The sequence below is a fragment of the Lithobates pipiens genome, unplaced genomic scaffold (assembly GCF_037356315.1).
Source record: "Lithobates pipiens isolate NorthernLeopardFrog02 unplaced genomic scaffold, aLitPip1_a1.2 Scaffold_25, whole genome shotgun sequence".
In the NCBI taxonomy this organism is placed as follows: domain Eukaryota; kingdom Metazoa; phylum Chordata; class Amphibia; order Anura; family Ranidae; genus Lithobates; species Lithobates pipiens.
Genome location: NW_027507787.1, coordinates 46,462,287 through 46,479,288, shown reverse-complemented (window position 1 = coordinate 46,479,288; position 17,002 = coordinate 46,462,287). Strand labels below are relative to the sequence as shown.

The following is a 17,002-nucleotide window of genomic DNA, read 5'->3' as shown; positions in this document are numbered from 1 at the left end:
AATCAAGCATTTCTCACAGAAAAGTATTGCAGTAACACATGTTATGCTATACACACGTTTACTCCCTTTGTGTGTATTGGAACAAAACAAAAAAAAGCAAATTGGATATATCATCACACAAAACTCCAAAAAGGCTGGTCAAAATTCTTGGCACCCTTTCAAAATTGTGGATAAATAAGATTGTTTCAAGCAAATTTGTTTTTACATCTTCGGGTAAGCGTAGCCATTACCTTTCCCGTTTATAACGTGGTATCTGTATGAAGGGTGACATCCAGCTGCTGTCTTCACCTCTGGGGTATTTTGACGTGTGGCATTGCAACAGATCCTGACTACTCTCTACCGTGAAGTGATCATCTAGGATTATAGAGACTATTGTCTTTTCTTAAGTAGGGTCTTGGTATAGTCCCAGGCCACTTGGTACATCCATTATTTGAACTTTTTTTGTTTTTTCATGTCACGAGTCACAAAGACTTTTTCACACTTGTGTAGTTATACTAAGTGCACTTGCCTTTATTTGGTGTAGCTTGGCTACGCTATCTATTACATTTATACGTTTTGTGTGTTATAACATTTCTCTCCACGAGGTGTTTTCTATTTTGAGCGCTACATTTTTTGGTTTTTATCTTTTATGCAATTGTATTATTGTCAATGTTGGCTGCTTGTATTGTGTTTTGAATTTCTGGTAGCGCAGTTATATTTTATTTTAGGAATTCTTTAAAAGCCAGTGCCTACATTTTATTAACCTAAAGCATATCAGCAACAGAGCTTCGGCAACAATGGCTATAAAAAATATAATGTCTTATCAATTCAACATTAGAACTTGACTACCGCTGTACCAACATCACTGTAGGACTGTTGAAGTAAATTCTAAAAAAAGCTATAGACTTTTCCATTATCCTGGACAAACAGTGACTGATAAAAAGATGTTGATGCTGAACTCTTGCGATTGCTTGATTCTTAGCCCATACATACATTACTGCTATAAATGTTTGCTCAAACTAACATATGTCTGCAAGCAACCATTAGCTTTAAAGGGGTTGTAAAACCTCTTTTTTTTTTTAACATGTCATACTTACCTTTACTGTGCAGTTAGTTTTGCACAGAATGGACCCGGTCCTCCTCTTCTGGGGTCCCCCGGTGGCACTGGTAGCTCCTCCATGCATTGAGTGCCCACGTTGGAAAAGGTTCTCCTAAGATGGACACCGGTGAAAGCAAGCTCCCAAATCCTGCTTCTGTTTCTATTCACACTGAATGCAGGATTTGGCGCTCGTTTCATTGGATTTGATTGACAGCAGCGGGAGCCAATGGCTGTGCTGCTATCAATCTATCCAATCAAGAGCCGTGACAACGGGCAGAGAGGAAGGGAATGTCTCGGCCTTGGGAACGAACGGGCTCAGGTGTGTAAAATGGGGGGGGGGGGGGGGCTGTTCAGTATCAGAAGTTTTTTTGTTTTTTCACCTTAATGCATAGTATTTAGATTTGGCATGCAGCGCCGCACCTCAAATGAGATGCAAGCACACGACTCATCTGAAAGGACAGCAAAGAATAGGCCAAGTCATAATTCTTCACAATCATACCTTTATGCCAGTGTCACTTAACAATATCATTATGATATGACTGGAAAAATGTGAATTCCAGCATGTTAAACTACAGAACTTGCTAATGCTCATCATGCAGATGTCAAAAGGAATATAATATCAGGCATGTGGCCGATTATCAAACTGAACATATGATCTAAAGCAGGGGTCCTCAAACTACGGCCCTCCAGTCGTTCAGGAACTACAATTCCCATCATGCCTAGTCATGTCTGTGAATGTCAGAGTTTTACAATGCCTCATGGGATGTGTAGTTCTGCAACAGCTGGAGGGCCGTAGTTTGAAGATCCCTGATCTAAAGGGTTTATATGGCAATGATAATTAGTCACATAAATTAAATCTTACTATTACAAGCTTATGTAACAAGTCCTGTGGACTAGACTAGACCAGACCAGACTAGAATCATAGCCTTGGCAAAAAACACTGAAATGTAATTCAATTGATGAATGCAGAAATAACGTAACAGTTTTTTTTTTTACACTTGCATTGAGAAAAAAGTAAAACACTTTCTTTTAGGCCTTAACCACTTGCCGACCGCTTCGGCATATATACGTCGGCAGAATGGCAAGGCTGGGCAGAGTAACGTACCCGTACGTTACTTTGAAATTCCCTCTGTGCGCTAGCGCGCCTGCCGTGACCGCGCCCACGGGACCTACGGCCTCGATCGCCGCAGGGATAACCCCGATTGTGTCACAGAGCTTAAGAACGGGGAGATACCGATGTAAACAGCATATCCCCATTCTGCCTAATGACAGGACACTGATCGTCTGCTCCCTGTCATCGGGAGCAGTGATCAGTGTCCACGTCACACAAGCTCACCCCCAGACAGTTAGAAACACTCCCCTGGGACACACTTAACCCCTCCCCACCCCCTAGTGGTTAACCCCTTCACTGCCAGTGACAATTTTACATTATTATTAAAAAAAAGTAAAAATACGTATTGGCCTAAACTGAGGGAAAAAAGTTTTTTTATACATTTTTGGGGTATATTATAGCAAAAAGTAAAAAATTTGTTTTTTTTCAAAATTGTCGCAACCGCAGGGGTGATCAAATACCACCAAAAGAACGCTCTATTTGTGGGGAAAAAGGACGCCAATTTTGTTTGGGAGCAACATCGCACGACCGCGCAATTGTCAGTTAAAGCGTCGCAATGACGAAATCGCAAAAAGTGCTCTGGTCAGGAAAGGGGTAAATCCTTCCGGGGTTGAAGTGGTTAAAGAACAAGTTTGCTCTTTCAAAAAAAATGCACATCGCACTTACAGGGGTGTGGTGGATGCTCAGTTAGTAATATGTGCAGTTAGCAACATATGGGTGTAACATGTTACTAAAGGTGAATTTATCCTTTAAAATAAATCAGTACTTTGCTATATAGGGCAAAGCGACAGGCTCACTTTATTCCTACTATCCCAAAAAGTGAATACTTATCCCTTCTATTTGCTCTTCCACTATTCCATTCAGCTGCAGGAATCAAAAAAAGTTGGATTTTTTTATTCAGAACTTACACAGGATAGATCGTCTCTCTGTTCCCATGTGACAGTGCTAAGCAAATCAGCAAGAACTAATTCGGTCACATGCAAGTAATGGGTATTTTCTTTGCTCCCCATAGATAAAAGAAATGGCAAGGAAAAGAAGGTAAGGTTTGTGTGTTCTGCTGGTGGACTGTTGCTTGTGTCTGTGTGAAAGTTCGAAAGCCTACAAGCTGTGGTGCAAATCATAAAAAATTAATCACACCTGATGTACTGGTGGCCTATCTCATTTCTTGTGACCCGAACAAGCTAGGACAGTACAAATACCCCCCAAATGACCCCCTTTTTTAAGTTAGACATTCCAAGGTATTTAGTGAGATGCATGGTGAGGTTTTTGATGTTGTCATTTTTTCCCCCATAATTCTTTGCAAAATGAAGATTTTTTTTTCCCCACAAAATTGTCATTGTAATAGGTTATTTCTCTCACATGGCCTGTGTATACCACAAATAACACCCCAAAATATATTCTGCTGCTCCTCCTGAGTATTACGATACCACATGTGTGGAACTTTTACACAGCCTAGTCACTTAGAGAGGCCCAACATGCAGGCAGCACTGTCACGTGTTCTAGGAGCATAAATTACACATATAACTTGTTGACTACCTATTACACTTTTGAAGGCCCTGGAGCACTAGGATACTGACACATGACACTGACGTGGCACTGATGACAGATGGCATGTGACACTGCTCACAGATGGCACTAATACGTGGCACTGATGACAGATGACACTAATGACACGTGGCACCGATGACAGATGGCACGTGACACTGATGAAACGTGACAGTGATGACAGATGGCACTAATATGTGGTACTGATGACACGTGGCACTAATACGTGGCACTGATGACAGATAGCACTTATATGTGGCACTGGGGACAGATGGCACTGTGGGCACTTTATTTTTTTCTAACACTCACGCTGCAGCCATTAGCTCTCCCTCCTCACACGCTGTCTCTGTGCGAGAAGGGAGAGCCGATGACGAGAGATGATCTCATGTGTTTACATATGAGATCATCTCTCATTGGACACTCAGATCGAGTGCTAAATGGCCACTGTGATTAGCCATTTAGCACGATCTGTGATTGGCTTTGTCCAAGGGACATGGCCAACACACAATTTTCCCGATGAGTGCCGCAGCGGCACGCAGAGGGGAAATAAACAAGAGGATGTCCAGGGACGCCCACCTGGCAACTGGAGTCCACATTGTAGCAGTCTTTTGGCTATAGCGCGGAAGCCTAGTGGTTAAACAGGTAACAAGCTGTTTACACAAGGTGCAAGTCTCTCTCCAAGAGAGATATGATGAGTTGGTGACAGCTGCACAATAAAACAGAATAACTGACTGAAATAAAATGTATAGACTGTAGAAAAGCTGCGGTCTTTGAAAGTGCACTGGTCCCTTGCAAACATTTAGCCGATTTGACTCCATTGCTTTATATTTTCCAGCTTCCTTTTCCACATTATGAATCTAACTCCTCCTTGGTCTTTCCATCTTTCTCACATAGCTAAAGCATCCAAGATACTGTCTTATAGTCACCATCATAATTTGGATGTGCATAGCTTCTGAAAAAAATGATTTTGAGATGAATATCTTAATAAAGTAAAAAAATGTATTTGTGGAAACAGGTGAATTATTTTGCCTAAAGTGGCTGTAAGGGCTGAAGGTTTTTTTACCTTCATACATTCTATCCATGAAGGTAAAAAAACCTTCAGTGTACAGCTCTCCCCCTAATACTTGCCTAAGCCTGATCTTGATCAAGCGATGTGCACAAGACCCAAGGCTCTCCCGGGTCTCTCCCTCCTGATTGGGTGAGATGCAGAAACACAGCTGGTGAGGCAGGAGCAGGGGCCGGGGCTGAGCTGTTCTCTCTGTCTTATGAATTCTGGATTGACCCTCTGCACACTGCTATACACCATTTCCAGGAAACGATGCAAAGAAAATCAGGAATTTTTAGTTTATACATATTGCAAAACATGCTTTGACGCAGCTGGCCGGCATAAGCATGTATTGTAATATATGTGAACTAAAAATCCCCGTTTTTCATTGCATAGTTTGCTGGAAAGAGTGTATAGCAGTGTGCAGAGGGTCCATCCAGAATTTTTAGTGTTGATTATGTGGTCACACTCCTTTAGCACCTGATAGTTTAAATACATGTACAAGCTATTGGCATTTGAGCACAGGTATACCTTTTCTCTGTGCCTTATGGACGCAGAGCGCCAGCTCAGGAGTGAGCAGAGCACGAGTCCCCCCCACAGTAAGTGGCTTGCTATGGGGGTACTCGGCAAGGGGGTGGGGCCCACAAAGCGCTGGCGGGGGGGAACTAAGAAGGGGAGGATCGGTGCTGCTTTGTGCAAAACCACTGCACAGAGCAGCTAAGTATTACATGTTTTTTTTTTTTTTTTTTTTAAATACATTTCCTTTACAATCATTTTAACCTCCCTGGCAGTAATCCAGAGTGTGGCTTGCGATTCATTTTCGGTACCAAAAGCGGGAACCCCAAACCACACTCGGGGTTACACTTTAGTATCCCTATACTGTTACTTACCTTGTCCCTACGATCCCCTGATGCCCTCCCACTGTGTACTCCAGCCGATGCATCTGTCTTCCGGATTCCCTTCCCTGCGAGTGCCGTGACACAGGGGAGCGGAAGATTCAAAAAGTTCAAAACAGAACATACACACAATACACTATAATCTGCTAGGATTACATTACTGTATAAAATCATTTCACCTCAGTTTTGTCCCTAGTGCTTTGTCCAGTGCCCTGTCTGAACTTTTACCATTCTTTCTGCCTGGAAACTTGAGAAATCCATGGCATCCAAAAAGCGTCCCTTTAGGTCAAAAGTGGTTTTAGACTAGCTAGAAAACTGCGATAGTGAATTAGAATCACTTGCAGAATTGAGCGATAGTGATTTGTGGGGAAATTCATCATCACTCACAAAGTGATGACAGCAACGATTTTGCGACTAAGCTTAGTGATGTGCAAACTTGGTGCTCTATTGACTGTGGTATGGATCAGGCAGCGCCCTCAAGATTCCCATTTACTGGAGCATTTGGTATGAAAGTAGACGTTGAACACAACAACCCCTTGGCATACTTACTCTAATTAATTCTGACTGATAAGGATATTGAAAAGATTGTTACTGAGACAAACCGGTACAAAGAGCAACAATTAGTGACTACGCATCGGAAATTTCCAGGAAGCAGAAAGTGGGAACCAGTGACCAAAGATGACATTTCAAAATTTCTGGGCCTAATACTTCAGGGAGTGGTGAACTTACTTGCCACTCCATTCTTTGGCACCATCATGTCAGAGTACAGATTTTCTCTGATCATGAAATATTTACACTTCGAAAACAACTTAGAATTTGATGAAACTACTCATCCTGCACCAAAACTAAAAAAAAAAAAAAAAAAAAAAAAGGCAAGTATCTCAAATGATTATAAAGAATTTCCAATGGAGCTAATGTGCCGAAAAGAGATATTAGCATAGATGAAAGTCTAATGGCCTATAAGGGAAGGCTAAACTGGGTACAATATATTGCAACAAAGAGCACGATTTGGCACAAAACCCTACATGCTATGCGGATCGTCAACTGACTACATTTGGAATTTAGTCATATAACCTGTAAAAGGAACAAAATTCAATCCAAAATACAGCAACTATGGAATGGCAACATCTTCCTTTCTTGTACTCAATTAGCCATCGCTAAATCAGGGCAATTGCGCAACAACTGCCAAATTTTATATGCCTCCTGAACTTTGAGTTTCTTTTGCAAAACAAAACAGATGCCTATGGACATAGGCATCTGTTTTGTTTTGCAAAAGAAACTCAAAGTTCAGGAGGCATATAAAATTTGGCAGTTGTTGCGCAATTGCCCTGATTTAGCGATGGCTAATTGAGTACAAGAAAGGAAGATGTTGCCATTCCATAGTTGCTGTATTTTGGATTGAATTTTGTTCCTTTTACAGGTTATATGACTAAATTCCAAATGTAGTCAGTCAGTCAGCCCATTAGGGATAAAGGGCGCTACATGCCACCAATGTTTAGCAATAAGAAGCTGAAGACTGATGAAATGGTTTCCTGGCAGACAGGCAAAATGGCACTGCAATGGCATGACAAGAAAGATGTGTATCTTATGAGTACAGTTCATAATACCACTACTGGTATGCACGAAAGATGGGAAAGAAATCATGAAGCCACAAGTAGACTACAACACCATAGGAGGTGTCGATAGAGTCAACCAAGTAATCACATTCTACCCAGCAATGAGGAAATCCGCAAAGTACTACAAGAAGAACTTCAGGCATCTTCTTGAGCAATGCTTGTTGAATTCGTATATTCTGCTAAAAAAAAAAATCATTCTGAATTACTTTGGAAAGTTGCCAAACATATCTTTGTGAACCAAGCACCATCAATGGCTGTTAATAGAATTGGACGTCGTGCTGTTGACATTGTCAATCCGGAACGCTTGACTGGTCGTCACTTCATGGACTACATCCCCCCAACCGAGAAAAAGTCAGCACCTACAAGGATGTGCGTGGTTTGATGCTCGAAGCAAGATGACAGTGGAAAGAAAATTAGAAAGGAAACCAGGTTCCATTGTCTGGAGTGTGACGAATTTTTCATACCCATGATGTTTACTAAACCAATATGCAGTGTCTAGAATTACAGTGACTAGTAATATTGCACCCTTGTTTGGACACACATCAGTGTTTTTGGTTTGACTACATTATTGAATAAAATGTATTATTATATTATTTTTTATAATGATTTATAATTATTTATTATATTATTGTTTCGTGTTTCAAACTTTATCATACCCGAGATGTCTACTAGACTCTCGTCTGGACAGATTTGAGTTATTCCTAAGAATTACAGACCTACAATAAAAAACAACCAATTTCCATGCAAAATAATTTACTGCTTTGACATTCAAAAATACTGACATAATCAGACCGCCAGGGAGGTTAAATTGTATGTGTTCTCTCTTGTGTTTAACCACTTCCCGCCTGGTCCTCATTCCGTTATCCTGACGGGGCGTCATATGACATCTTTCAGGATAACATGACAGCGAGCACCCACAGCGCTGCAATCATTGGTGCTGTGTGTCACTCTGACACACCGTATCTCTGAACGTGGTAAGGAGCCTCTAACAGAGGCTCCTTACCACGTGATCAGCTGTGAAAAATCACAGGGTGAATCAGGAAGTGCGGGTAAATGGCTTTCCTCGGTTCACGCTGACAGGGACAGCCGACTGGCCGCTCTCTCTGTCAGAGGGGAGTCTGCACTGATAATCAGCAAATTGATTATTAGTGCAGCCCCCATGAGAGGAGCCCATCAGCTGCCAGTCTGTGCCCCATCAGCATCCCATCAGTGCCCAAAGTGCCAATCAGTGCCCAATGTGCCAATCAGTGCCCCATCAGTAATGCCCATCAGTAGCTCCTCATCAGTGCTGCCTATCCAGTGCCATTAGTGCTGCTTATCAATGCCCATCAGTGTTGCCCATCAGTGCCGCCTCATCAGTGCCCATCAGTGAAGGAAAAAACAAAATTTTATAACAGAAAATTTTGGTCTTTAGTTTGTTTAGCAAAAAATAAAACTGCAGAGGTGATCAAATACCACAAAAAGAAAGCTCTATTTGTGGGAAGAAAATGATAAAACGTTAGTTTGGGTACAGTGTTGTATCCCTGCGCAATTGTCATTCAAAGCGTCACAAGCACTGAAAGCTGAAAATTGTCCTGGGCAGGAAGGGGGGAAGTGCCCGTATTGAAGTGGCTAAATAACATTTTACTTATGTGCTTTGCAACATCTTACATTTACAGTAAATATGTCCAGATATTTAAGAAAAATTAGAGCATGGTACATCAAACTATGCTATATGTCACAAGTGGTTAGAAAACTACAGAGATTTTTTACATTAACCACATGCCTAGTGACAGTGTCACTGATTTCTGCTCCATGTGATCGGAGCAGAGATCAGTGATGTGTCAGACAGCCACGCCCCCCCACAGTTAGATATACTGCCCTAGGACACACTTAACCCCTACACTGCCACCTAGTGGTTAACCATCTCACTTCCAGCATCATTTACACAGGAATCAGTGCATTTGTATAGCACTGATTGCTGTATAAATGACAATGGTCCCAAAAATGTGTCAAAAATGTCCAATGTGTCTGTCATAATGTCGCAGTCACAATAAAAATCGCTGATTACCTCCATTACTAGTTAAAAAATAAATAAAAAAAAAAGCCCCATTTTGTAAACGCTATAACTTTTACGCAAATCAATCAATCGCTTATTGCAATTTTTTTTTACCAAAAATATGTAGAATACGTATCGGCCTAAACTGAGGGGGAAAAGTTATTTTTATACATTTTTGGGGGATTATAGCAAAATGTGAAAAATAATGCGTTTTTTTTCTTCAAAATTGTCTCTTTTTTAATAGCGCAAAAAATAAAAACTGCAGGGGTGATCAAATACCACCAAAAGAAAGCTCTATTTGTGGGGAAAAAATGACATCAATTTTGTTTCTGAGCCACGTTGCACGACCGCACAAATGTCAGTTAATGCGACGCAGTGCCGAATCGAAAAAAGTGGTCTGGTCTTTGGCCTGCAAAATGGTCTGGGGCTTAAGTGGTTAAAAAGAAAAACAACATTTTAAGTAATAGCCGGAGGTCTCCATAAACATTTGAAAGGCAAAAGGTGAGTTTTTTTTTAAATTTCTCCGCAGAGCAGTTAGTGTATTATAAATTTCCCTCAAGTAAAAAAGTAAAGAACCTTGGAAATGAAAATCAATAAATAAACAAAATTAATCATCATACAAACTCACCGTCACAGTCAAAAAGTGCAAAGACTACATCGCAGACATGGTCAGAGAGCTCCACTTTGGCCACTGTCCTGGCAACTTGCTGCATTGTAACTAGGGAGAGAACAAAAGTTCTAAATTAGTTTTGTTAAAATTCCCAGGAGTATTACACATTGCCCTGACTCTTGACAATGTGCAGCTGGTTATGATTATGCTAAACAATTTTTTTATATTTAAGCACCCAATATTTCAGAGAAAAAACAAATCTATTACATATACAGTAAAAAACTAAAATTTTAAACAATAGTCACACTGTGGTAAACCAGACCTTTATGTAATGACAGACCCATTTGAGGCTTAAAAACAATACTTGATGTTATATTCTGAAAAATGTATTTATTTCGTTCATTTACTTACGTTTGGCTTTGAGCAAATCTAGGAAGGGTTATAATGTTTGCTACATTATTTGCAGTCTATGTCACTGTTGGGTCTGAGATGAAGACGTAGTGACGAAACGCGTATGGGCATGACCAAGCAGCTGTATGTCATCGCAGGGGAGAAGGTTTGAAATTTTACCCGGGACCCGCCGTGGACGCTGAGAACGTTTACCATCTTTGCATCTCAGGACTGCGGTGAGACAAACCTGATCGCTCCGCGTATGATTAATGACTTGATGATTGTACATTGTGTACGTAGGTTTCATTAAGCGCATGAGAATTTTAAATAAAATGGTTTGCACTATGGAATATTTTTTATTTTTCCTACATGTGAATCTATGCTGAATAGAGTACTATTGAACCAAAGATAGAGCGTATTTAAACTACTAGTGCTGACAACCGTATTGGCATTTGGTTTGATTGGAAGCATTACTATAAGGAATCTGAGGAACCAATGTGTTTTGTGATGTGCCTGTAAGCCTTTAAGTTCTGGTAAGTGTTTTACCATAAAGGGGTGTCACTTGGTGTGAAGTTACTACGCACTGGTGTCTTTTACTGGGAGATGGACTATCTTTTTCATCACCTCGGGAATACTGCAATGGATGGCATTTAAACACCTGCGTTTGGACTTTCAAAAAAACTTTTTGGTGCATTCTATTCCTTGAGAAACTGTCATCTTTTTTCTGTATTTATATACTTTTTATGTATATTGGATTGTAGAATGTTTTTATTTTAGCGCTGTCAATATAGTGTAATGTCATGAAAGATTAGGGTTGATTTATACTATATGTCTATATTATTGGTAATTTAATTAATGATAGCAGCTGTTAATTGGATGAGATTTTGAGAACTTGCTTTCCTTTTGGGCGCTGGGATCAGTGAGGAATAGTTCATATTGTTCAGTGATATTAGTAATGTACTAAAACCTCATTTCTAATTGGTGTTATACAATATGTACCCTGAGAAATACTTTTTACAGGATCAGGGAGAGTCTAACACTGAGAACTGAGTGATCAAACTTCAAAAAATAAACATGGGGGTGGGGGTATTTTTTTTACACATGCCAAGGGATAGTTAAGGTCACCAACATGACGGGGTGCATGTTAAACTGCTATTTATAACGGTGCACAGATATTTTTCACACAAAAAAGTGAGTATTTGACAATGCAATGGTCAGCGCAGTGGCTTAGCGGTTAAAACCTCTGCCTGGCAGTACTAGACTCGTATGTTCTAACCTCAACCACAACACTACCTACATGGAGTTAGCATATTCTCCCTGTGCTTGCGTGCATTTCCTCCGGGTGCTCCCCTTTCCTCCTACACTCCAAAGACATGTTCGTTGGTTAATGGACTCCTGTCTAAATTGACCCTAGTATGTGTACATATGAATGTAAGTTGAAGACCTTAGATTGTAAACTCCTTGAAGGTAGGGACTGATGTAAATGTACAATATTTATGTAAAACCCTGTGTAAACTGTTGGTACTAAATACTGGTTTTAAAGGATATGACTGTGGAAACTTCTAATAGGTCAACATTTAATTCTAATAAGTTATCTGGGATCTGTATTTACAATTTCTCCAGCTTCCAAAAGGGTTTGAGTACTGCTGCTTTTATTTAATTTACCAAACCAATACTTAAAGCAGAAAGCAGCCAAAACACCATGTGCAATATGAGGTTAATTTATTAAAGAGAGAGAGGCTGTGAATGCTCACTGAACTTTGTAAATAAGGTGAACCCAGATAGCAAGGATAACTTGCCACAAATCTGTGGCAGTATTGAATTGTAAATCTTAACTTGCTGCACATTTTCACGGGCAAGTTGTACACTTTCAGGACACTTCAAGCACAAGTTCTAGTTGAAACTTTTCCAATTTGTAGCAAATTTGCATGGCAAGTCTGCAGTAAGAGCAAAGTTGCAGTGGTCCTCTGCAAGTCACAGTGGTCCCTGTGGTGGGATAACTATTGCACAACATAACTGAACCAGAACTTGCAGAATGTTTACAAAGAAAGCTGATCTGGAGTCAAGCAAAGCAGACTTGCTGCAATTGTGTAACAAACTTGTGAAACCTGGTAGGTCTAGCTATAGATTAGAAAGTCATTTTCAAACTTGCAGCTCAATTGCTTGCTATCTGGGAAGCTACAGTGCCTTGAAAAAGTAATCATAGCCCTTGATTTTTTCCAGATTTTGTCATGTTACAACCAAAAACGTAAATGTATTTTATTAGGATTTTATGTGATAGACCAACACAAAGTGGCACATAATTGTGAAGTGGAAGGAAAATAAATGGTTTTACAAATAAATATGTGAAAAAAGTGTGTTGTGCATTTGTATTCAGCCCCCCCCCCCCTCAAGTCAATACTTCGTAGAACCACCTTTAGCTGCAAATCTTTTTGGGGATGTCTCCAACAGCTTTGCACATCTAGAGAGTGATGTTTTTGCTCATTCTTCTTTACAATATAGCTTAAGCTCTGACAGACTGGATGGACAGTGTCTGTGAAAAGCAATTTTCAAGTCTTGCCACAGGTCTAGACTTTGACCGGGCCATTCTAACACATGAATACGCTGTGCTCTAAACCATTCCATTGTAGCTCTGGCTGTATGTTTAGAATCATTGTCCTGTTGGAAGGTGAACCTCTGCCCCAGTCTCAAGTCTTTTGCAGACTAACACGTTTTCTTCTAAAATGTCCCTGTATTTGGCTCCATTAATCTTCCCATCAACTCTGACCTGCTTGCCTGTCCCTGCTAAAGAAAAGCATACCCAAAACATGATGCTGCCAACACCATATATCACGGTGGGGATGGTATGTTCAGGGTGATGTATAGTGTTAGTTTTCTGCCACACACAGCATTTTGCTTTTAGGCTAAAAATGTCTATCTTGGTCTTATATGACCAGAGCACCTTCTTCCACAGGTTTGCTGTGTCCCCCCACATGGCTTCTCGCAAACTGAAAACAGCATTTCTTATGGCTTTCTTTCAACAATGGCTTTCTTCTCGCCACTTCCATAAAGCCCAGATTTGTGGAGTGCATGACTAATGCAGGCCATACATGGTCAAATTAAAAAAATAAATAATAATAATTTCTTTTCAAAATCAGAAAGTTTGTTTTTTTGTGAGCCAATGATGCCACCATTGATTTTCAAAATTCGGCTGACCAAGCCTTCAATTTCACCTCATGTTGCTACAGAAAATAATTTTCGTGGCCCGGAATCTTCTTTTCTCTCCGTACATTTTCTTTTCTTGCACATGTGCATTTTTCATTTTATCATTTTCCTTCCACTTCACAATTATGTGTAATTTTTTGTTGGTCTATCACATAAAATACATTTATATTTTTGGTTCTAACATGACAAAATGTGGAAAATTTCAAGGCACTGTATGTTCACTTTAATCACCAATCATATACCAACAAACAAAAATAATGTCTTTTTTCCCCCCTCACACCACTGAGCATTCAATGCGAACACAGGTCGACTTTATTTACTATTATTAAAGTGGACCTTTAGTAATTTTTTCAAATTACCATCTATTAAATCTTCTGCCCTTGTTCTTTTACTTTGGATAGTACAAATAGGATTTTTTTTTGCACTGTAAAATCCTTTTCTCTGTAATTCACTGACCGACACACCTCCTCTCTTAGCCATTGGGTTGTTATGCCCACCACTAGGCGAATACTAGGCATTACTTGTTATGTAACACTCAGAACTTTCCAGTTCCGCCCAGGGGGCAGTCCCTTGGGTAACAACCCTCCAACCTGCCATGCAGTCATCAGTACGTCAACAAGCAGTATAATGTAAAGAGAAAAAGGAGGGGCGGTTGCTGTGTCGGTCGGTGAATTACAGAGAAAAGGATTTTACAGTGAGTACAAAAAATCCTATTTTCTCTTATATTCACCGACCGAGACAGCTCCTCTCTTAGCCATTGGGACGCCCCCAAGCAGTGCTAAACGAGGGGTGGGAAAACCAGCATAAAACTTCAACCACCATGGTAAGTGGGAACTAGTGAAAACTTTACCCACAAAAACAACAGTGCGTGGAAAAAACCATCACAAAAACCAGAGTACACCTCAACAGGAGGAACCACTCTCAACCGCACCAAAACCTGCGGTAACTAATGCAACAGTGCATTAACTTAAAGGTACTGTGTTTTTACTGGAAAAAAAAGGAAAAATCAAACATATTGCATATTCAATTGCAACTATACGGCCACCTGCAAAACTTTGCGGCCAAAACATGCATCAGCCGATGCACTGACGTCTACCTTGTATTACTTGGTAAACGTGTGGACAGATGACCAGGTCACCGCTTTACACACTTGAGCGACAGACGATTGGTGTCGGAAGGCCGAAGACGTTGCGATTGCCCTTGTGGAGTGGGCCGTGACCGGAAAAGGGGGCACCTGTCCCTTCAAGGTGTAGGCTTGCACTACGATCGTCCGAAATGAAGCTACGCTAATAGCCAGCGAAACGCGTTGACGTCACACCAGGACGCTGAACGAGCCTTGCATAGGCTGGAGATACGAGATACAGCTTGGTTAGCAGAGTATCTTTTTCCCAAAAACTGGCTACAAACCTTTTCTTCTCTGTGAGTAAGACCGGCGCTTCTTCAGCTCATGCGGGTTACATAAGGCGTACTCCTAATAGCGCAGGACCACAAGTGCTGACAAAATTAATCCACATCGGAAAACAAACGATTGATGTACGGTCGGTGTGTGTATGTGGCACACTGAGTGGACTTGGCTAAATGTTGGATTATAGTTCCTATGATACGCCCGCAGAGTGAATGGTGAAAGGCTGGACCCTTTGTCTTTATTCCAACAGAGAACCAGACAGCGGTGCTCAGGAGAGCCGTGGTAACGTACATATATCTGAACATTTTTAAGTCAAAGAATTATTGGGATACCGCGGTGTCCATAGATCTAATTACAATTAATACCCTCACTGTCTGAAAAACTCGGTAGGTTTGTAACACACTTACCTTGAGTGGCTTCGGTCTTAGTCCGCTTAAAAGAATAGATATCTGTATGGACAAAAATTTCCTGAAACAAAGTATATATCTGCATGAAATTTGTTTATACTAAAGTTGGTGGACTTGCACCTTATACTTATTAGTCAATGAACACTCTACCACAAAACTAGGTAGAAACCAGGCTGTTAGTAATTATTGTAGTTTAATTTCCTTCTCCCCTAAGCTTGCTGTTGACTGCTAATTAAATGTTTAAAGAAACTGGAGTATATCTCTAGGATTAATTACGGCAGCCAACAGCATTTTGGTCCAGACCAGTGTCATTTTTCTGCGTTTGTTGTATGTGTCATTTATGTATGTCCTGTTGGTAGTCTGTCTTTCTTGATATATGTACTGTCTATTTAAATATGGGTATTTCTTATGAATTGCTTCTTGTTTTTTTAGTAATTTAAGGTTAACCACTTTCAGACCGGACCATTTTGCTGGTAAATGACCAGAGGTCTTTTTACACTTTGGCACTGCGCTGCTTTAACTGGTAATTGCGCGGTCATGCAATGTTGTACCCAAACAAAATTTGCGTCCTTTTCTTCCCACAAATAGAGCTTTCTTTTGATGGTATTTGATTGCCTCTGCGATTTTTATTTTTTGCGATATAAACGTAAAAAGACCGCAAATTTTGAAAAAAAATGATATTTTCTACTTTTTGTTATTAGAAAAATCCAATAAACTCAATTTTAGTCATACATTTAGGCCAAAATGTATTCAGCCACATGTCTTTGGTAAAAAAAAAGTCAATAATTGTATATTTATTGGTTTGCGCAAAAGTTGTCACATCTACAAACTAAGGTACGTTTTCTGGAATTTACGCAGCTTTTAGTTTACGACTGTCTATCTCATTTCTTGAGGTGCTAAAATGACAGGGCAGTACAAAACCCCCCCAAATGACCCCATTTTGGAAAGTAGACCCCCTAAGGAAATTGATAAGAGGCATGTTGAGCCCATTGAATATTTTATTTTTTTGCCTCAAGCGATTGAATAATGACAAAAAAAAAATTTTTTTTTTTTTTTTACACAAAGTTGTCACTAAATGATATATTGCTCACACATGCTATGGGCGTATGTGAAATGACACCCCAAAATAAATTCTGCTGCTTCTCCTGAGTACGGGGATACCACATATGTGGGACTTTTTGGGAGCCTAGCCGCGTACAGGGCCCCGAAAACCAAGCACCGCCTTCAGGCTTTCTAAGGGCGTAAATTTTTGATTTCACGCCTCACTACCTATTACAGTTTTGAAGGCCATAAAATGCCAAGATGGCACAAAACCCCCACAAATGACCCCATTTTAGAAAGTAGACACCCCAAGCTATTTGCTGAGAGGCATGTTGAGTCCATGGAATATTTTATATTTTGCCACAAGTTGCGGGAAAATTACAAACTTTTTTTTTTTTTTTTTTTTTTCACAAAGTTGTCACTAAATGATATATTGCTCATGCATGCCATGGGCATATGTGAAATGACACCCCAAAATAAATTCTGCTGCTTCTCCTGAGTACGGGGATACCACATATGTGGGACTTTTTGGGAGCCTAGCCGCGTACGGGGCCCCGAAAACCAAGCACCGCCTTCAGGCTTTCTAAGGGCGTAATTTTTTGAGTTCACTTCTCAC

The 17,002-nt window shown here is 40.3% G+C and overlaps 1 protein-coding gene across 2 annotated transcripts in view; it reads right to left on the bottom strand.

The window, feature by feature from the left end:
- The window catches only part of MICU1 (mitochondrial calcium uptake 1), a 423,436-nt gene that overhangs the window by 5,465 nt on the left and 400,969 nt on the right, over positions 1–17,002 (bottom strand). For both annotated transcript variants that reach the window (XM_077454409.1, XM_077454408.1), the window contains exon 11: positions 9,958–10,047. In XM_077454409.1, the coding sequence (XP_077310535.1) occupies positions 9,958–10,047 (90 nt within the window). The remainder of the gene's footprint in view (positions 1–9,957; positions 10,048–17,002) is intronic.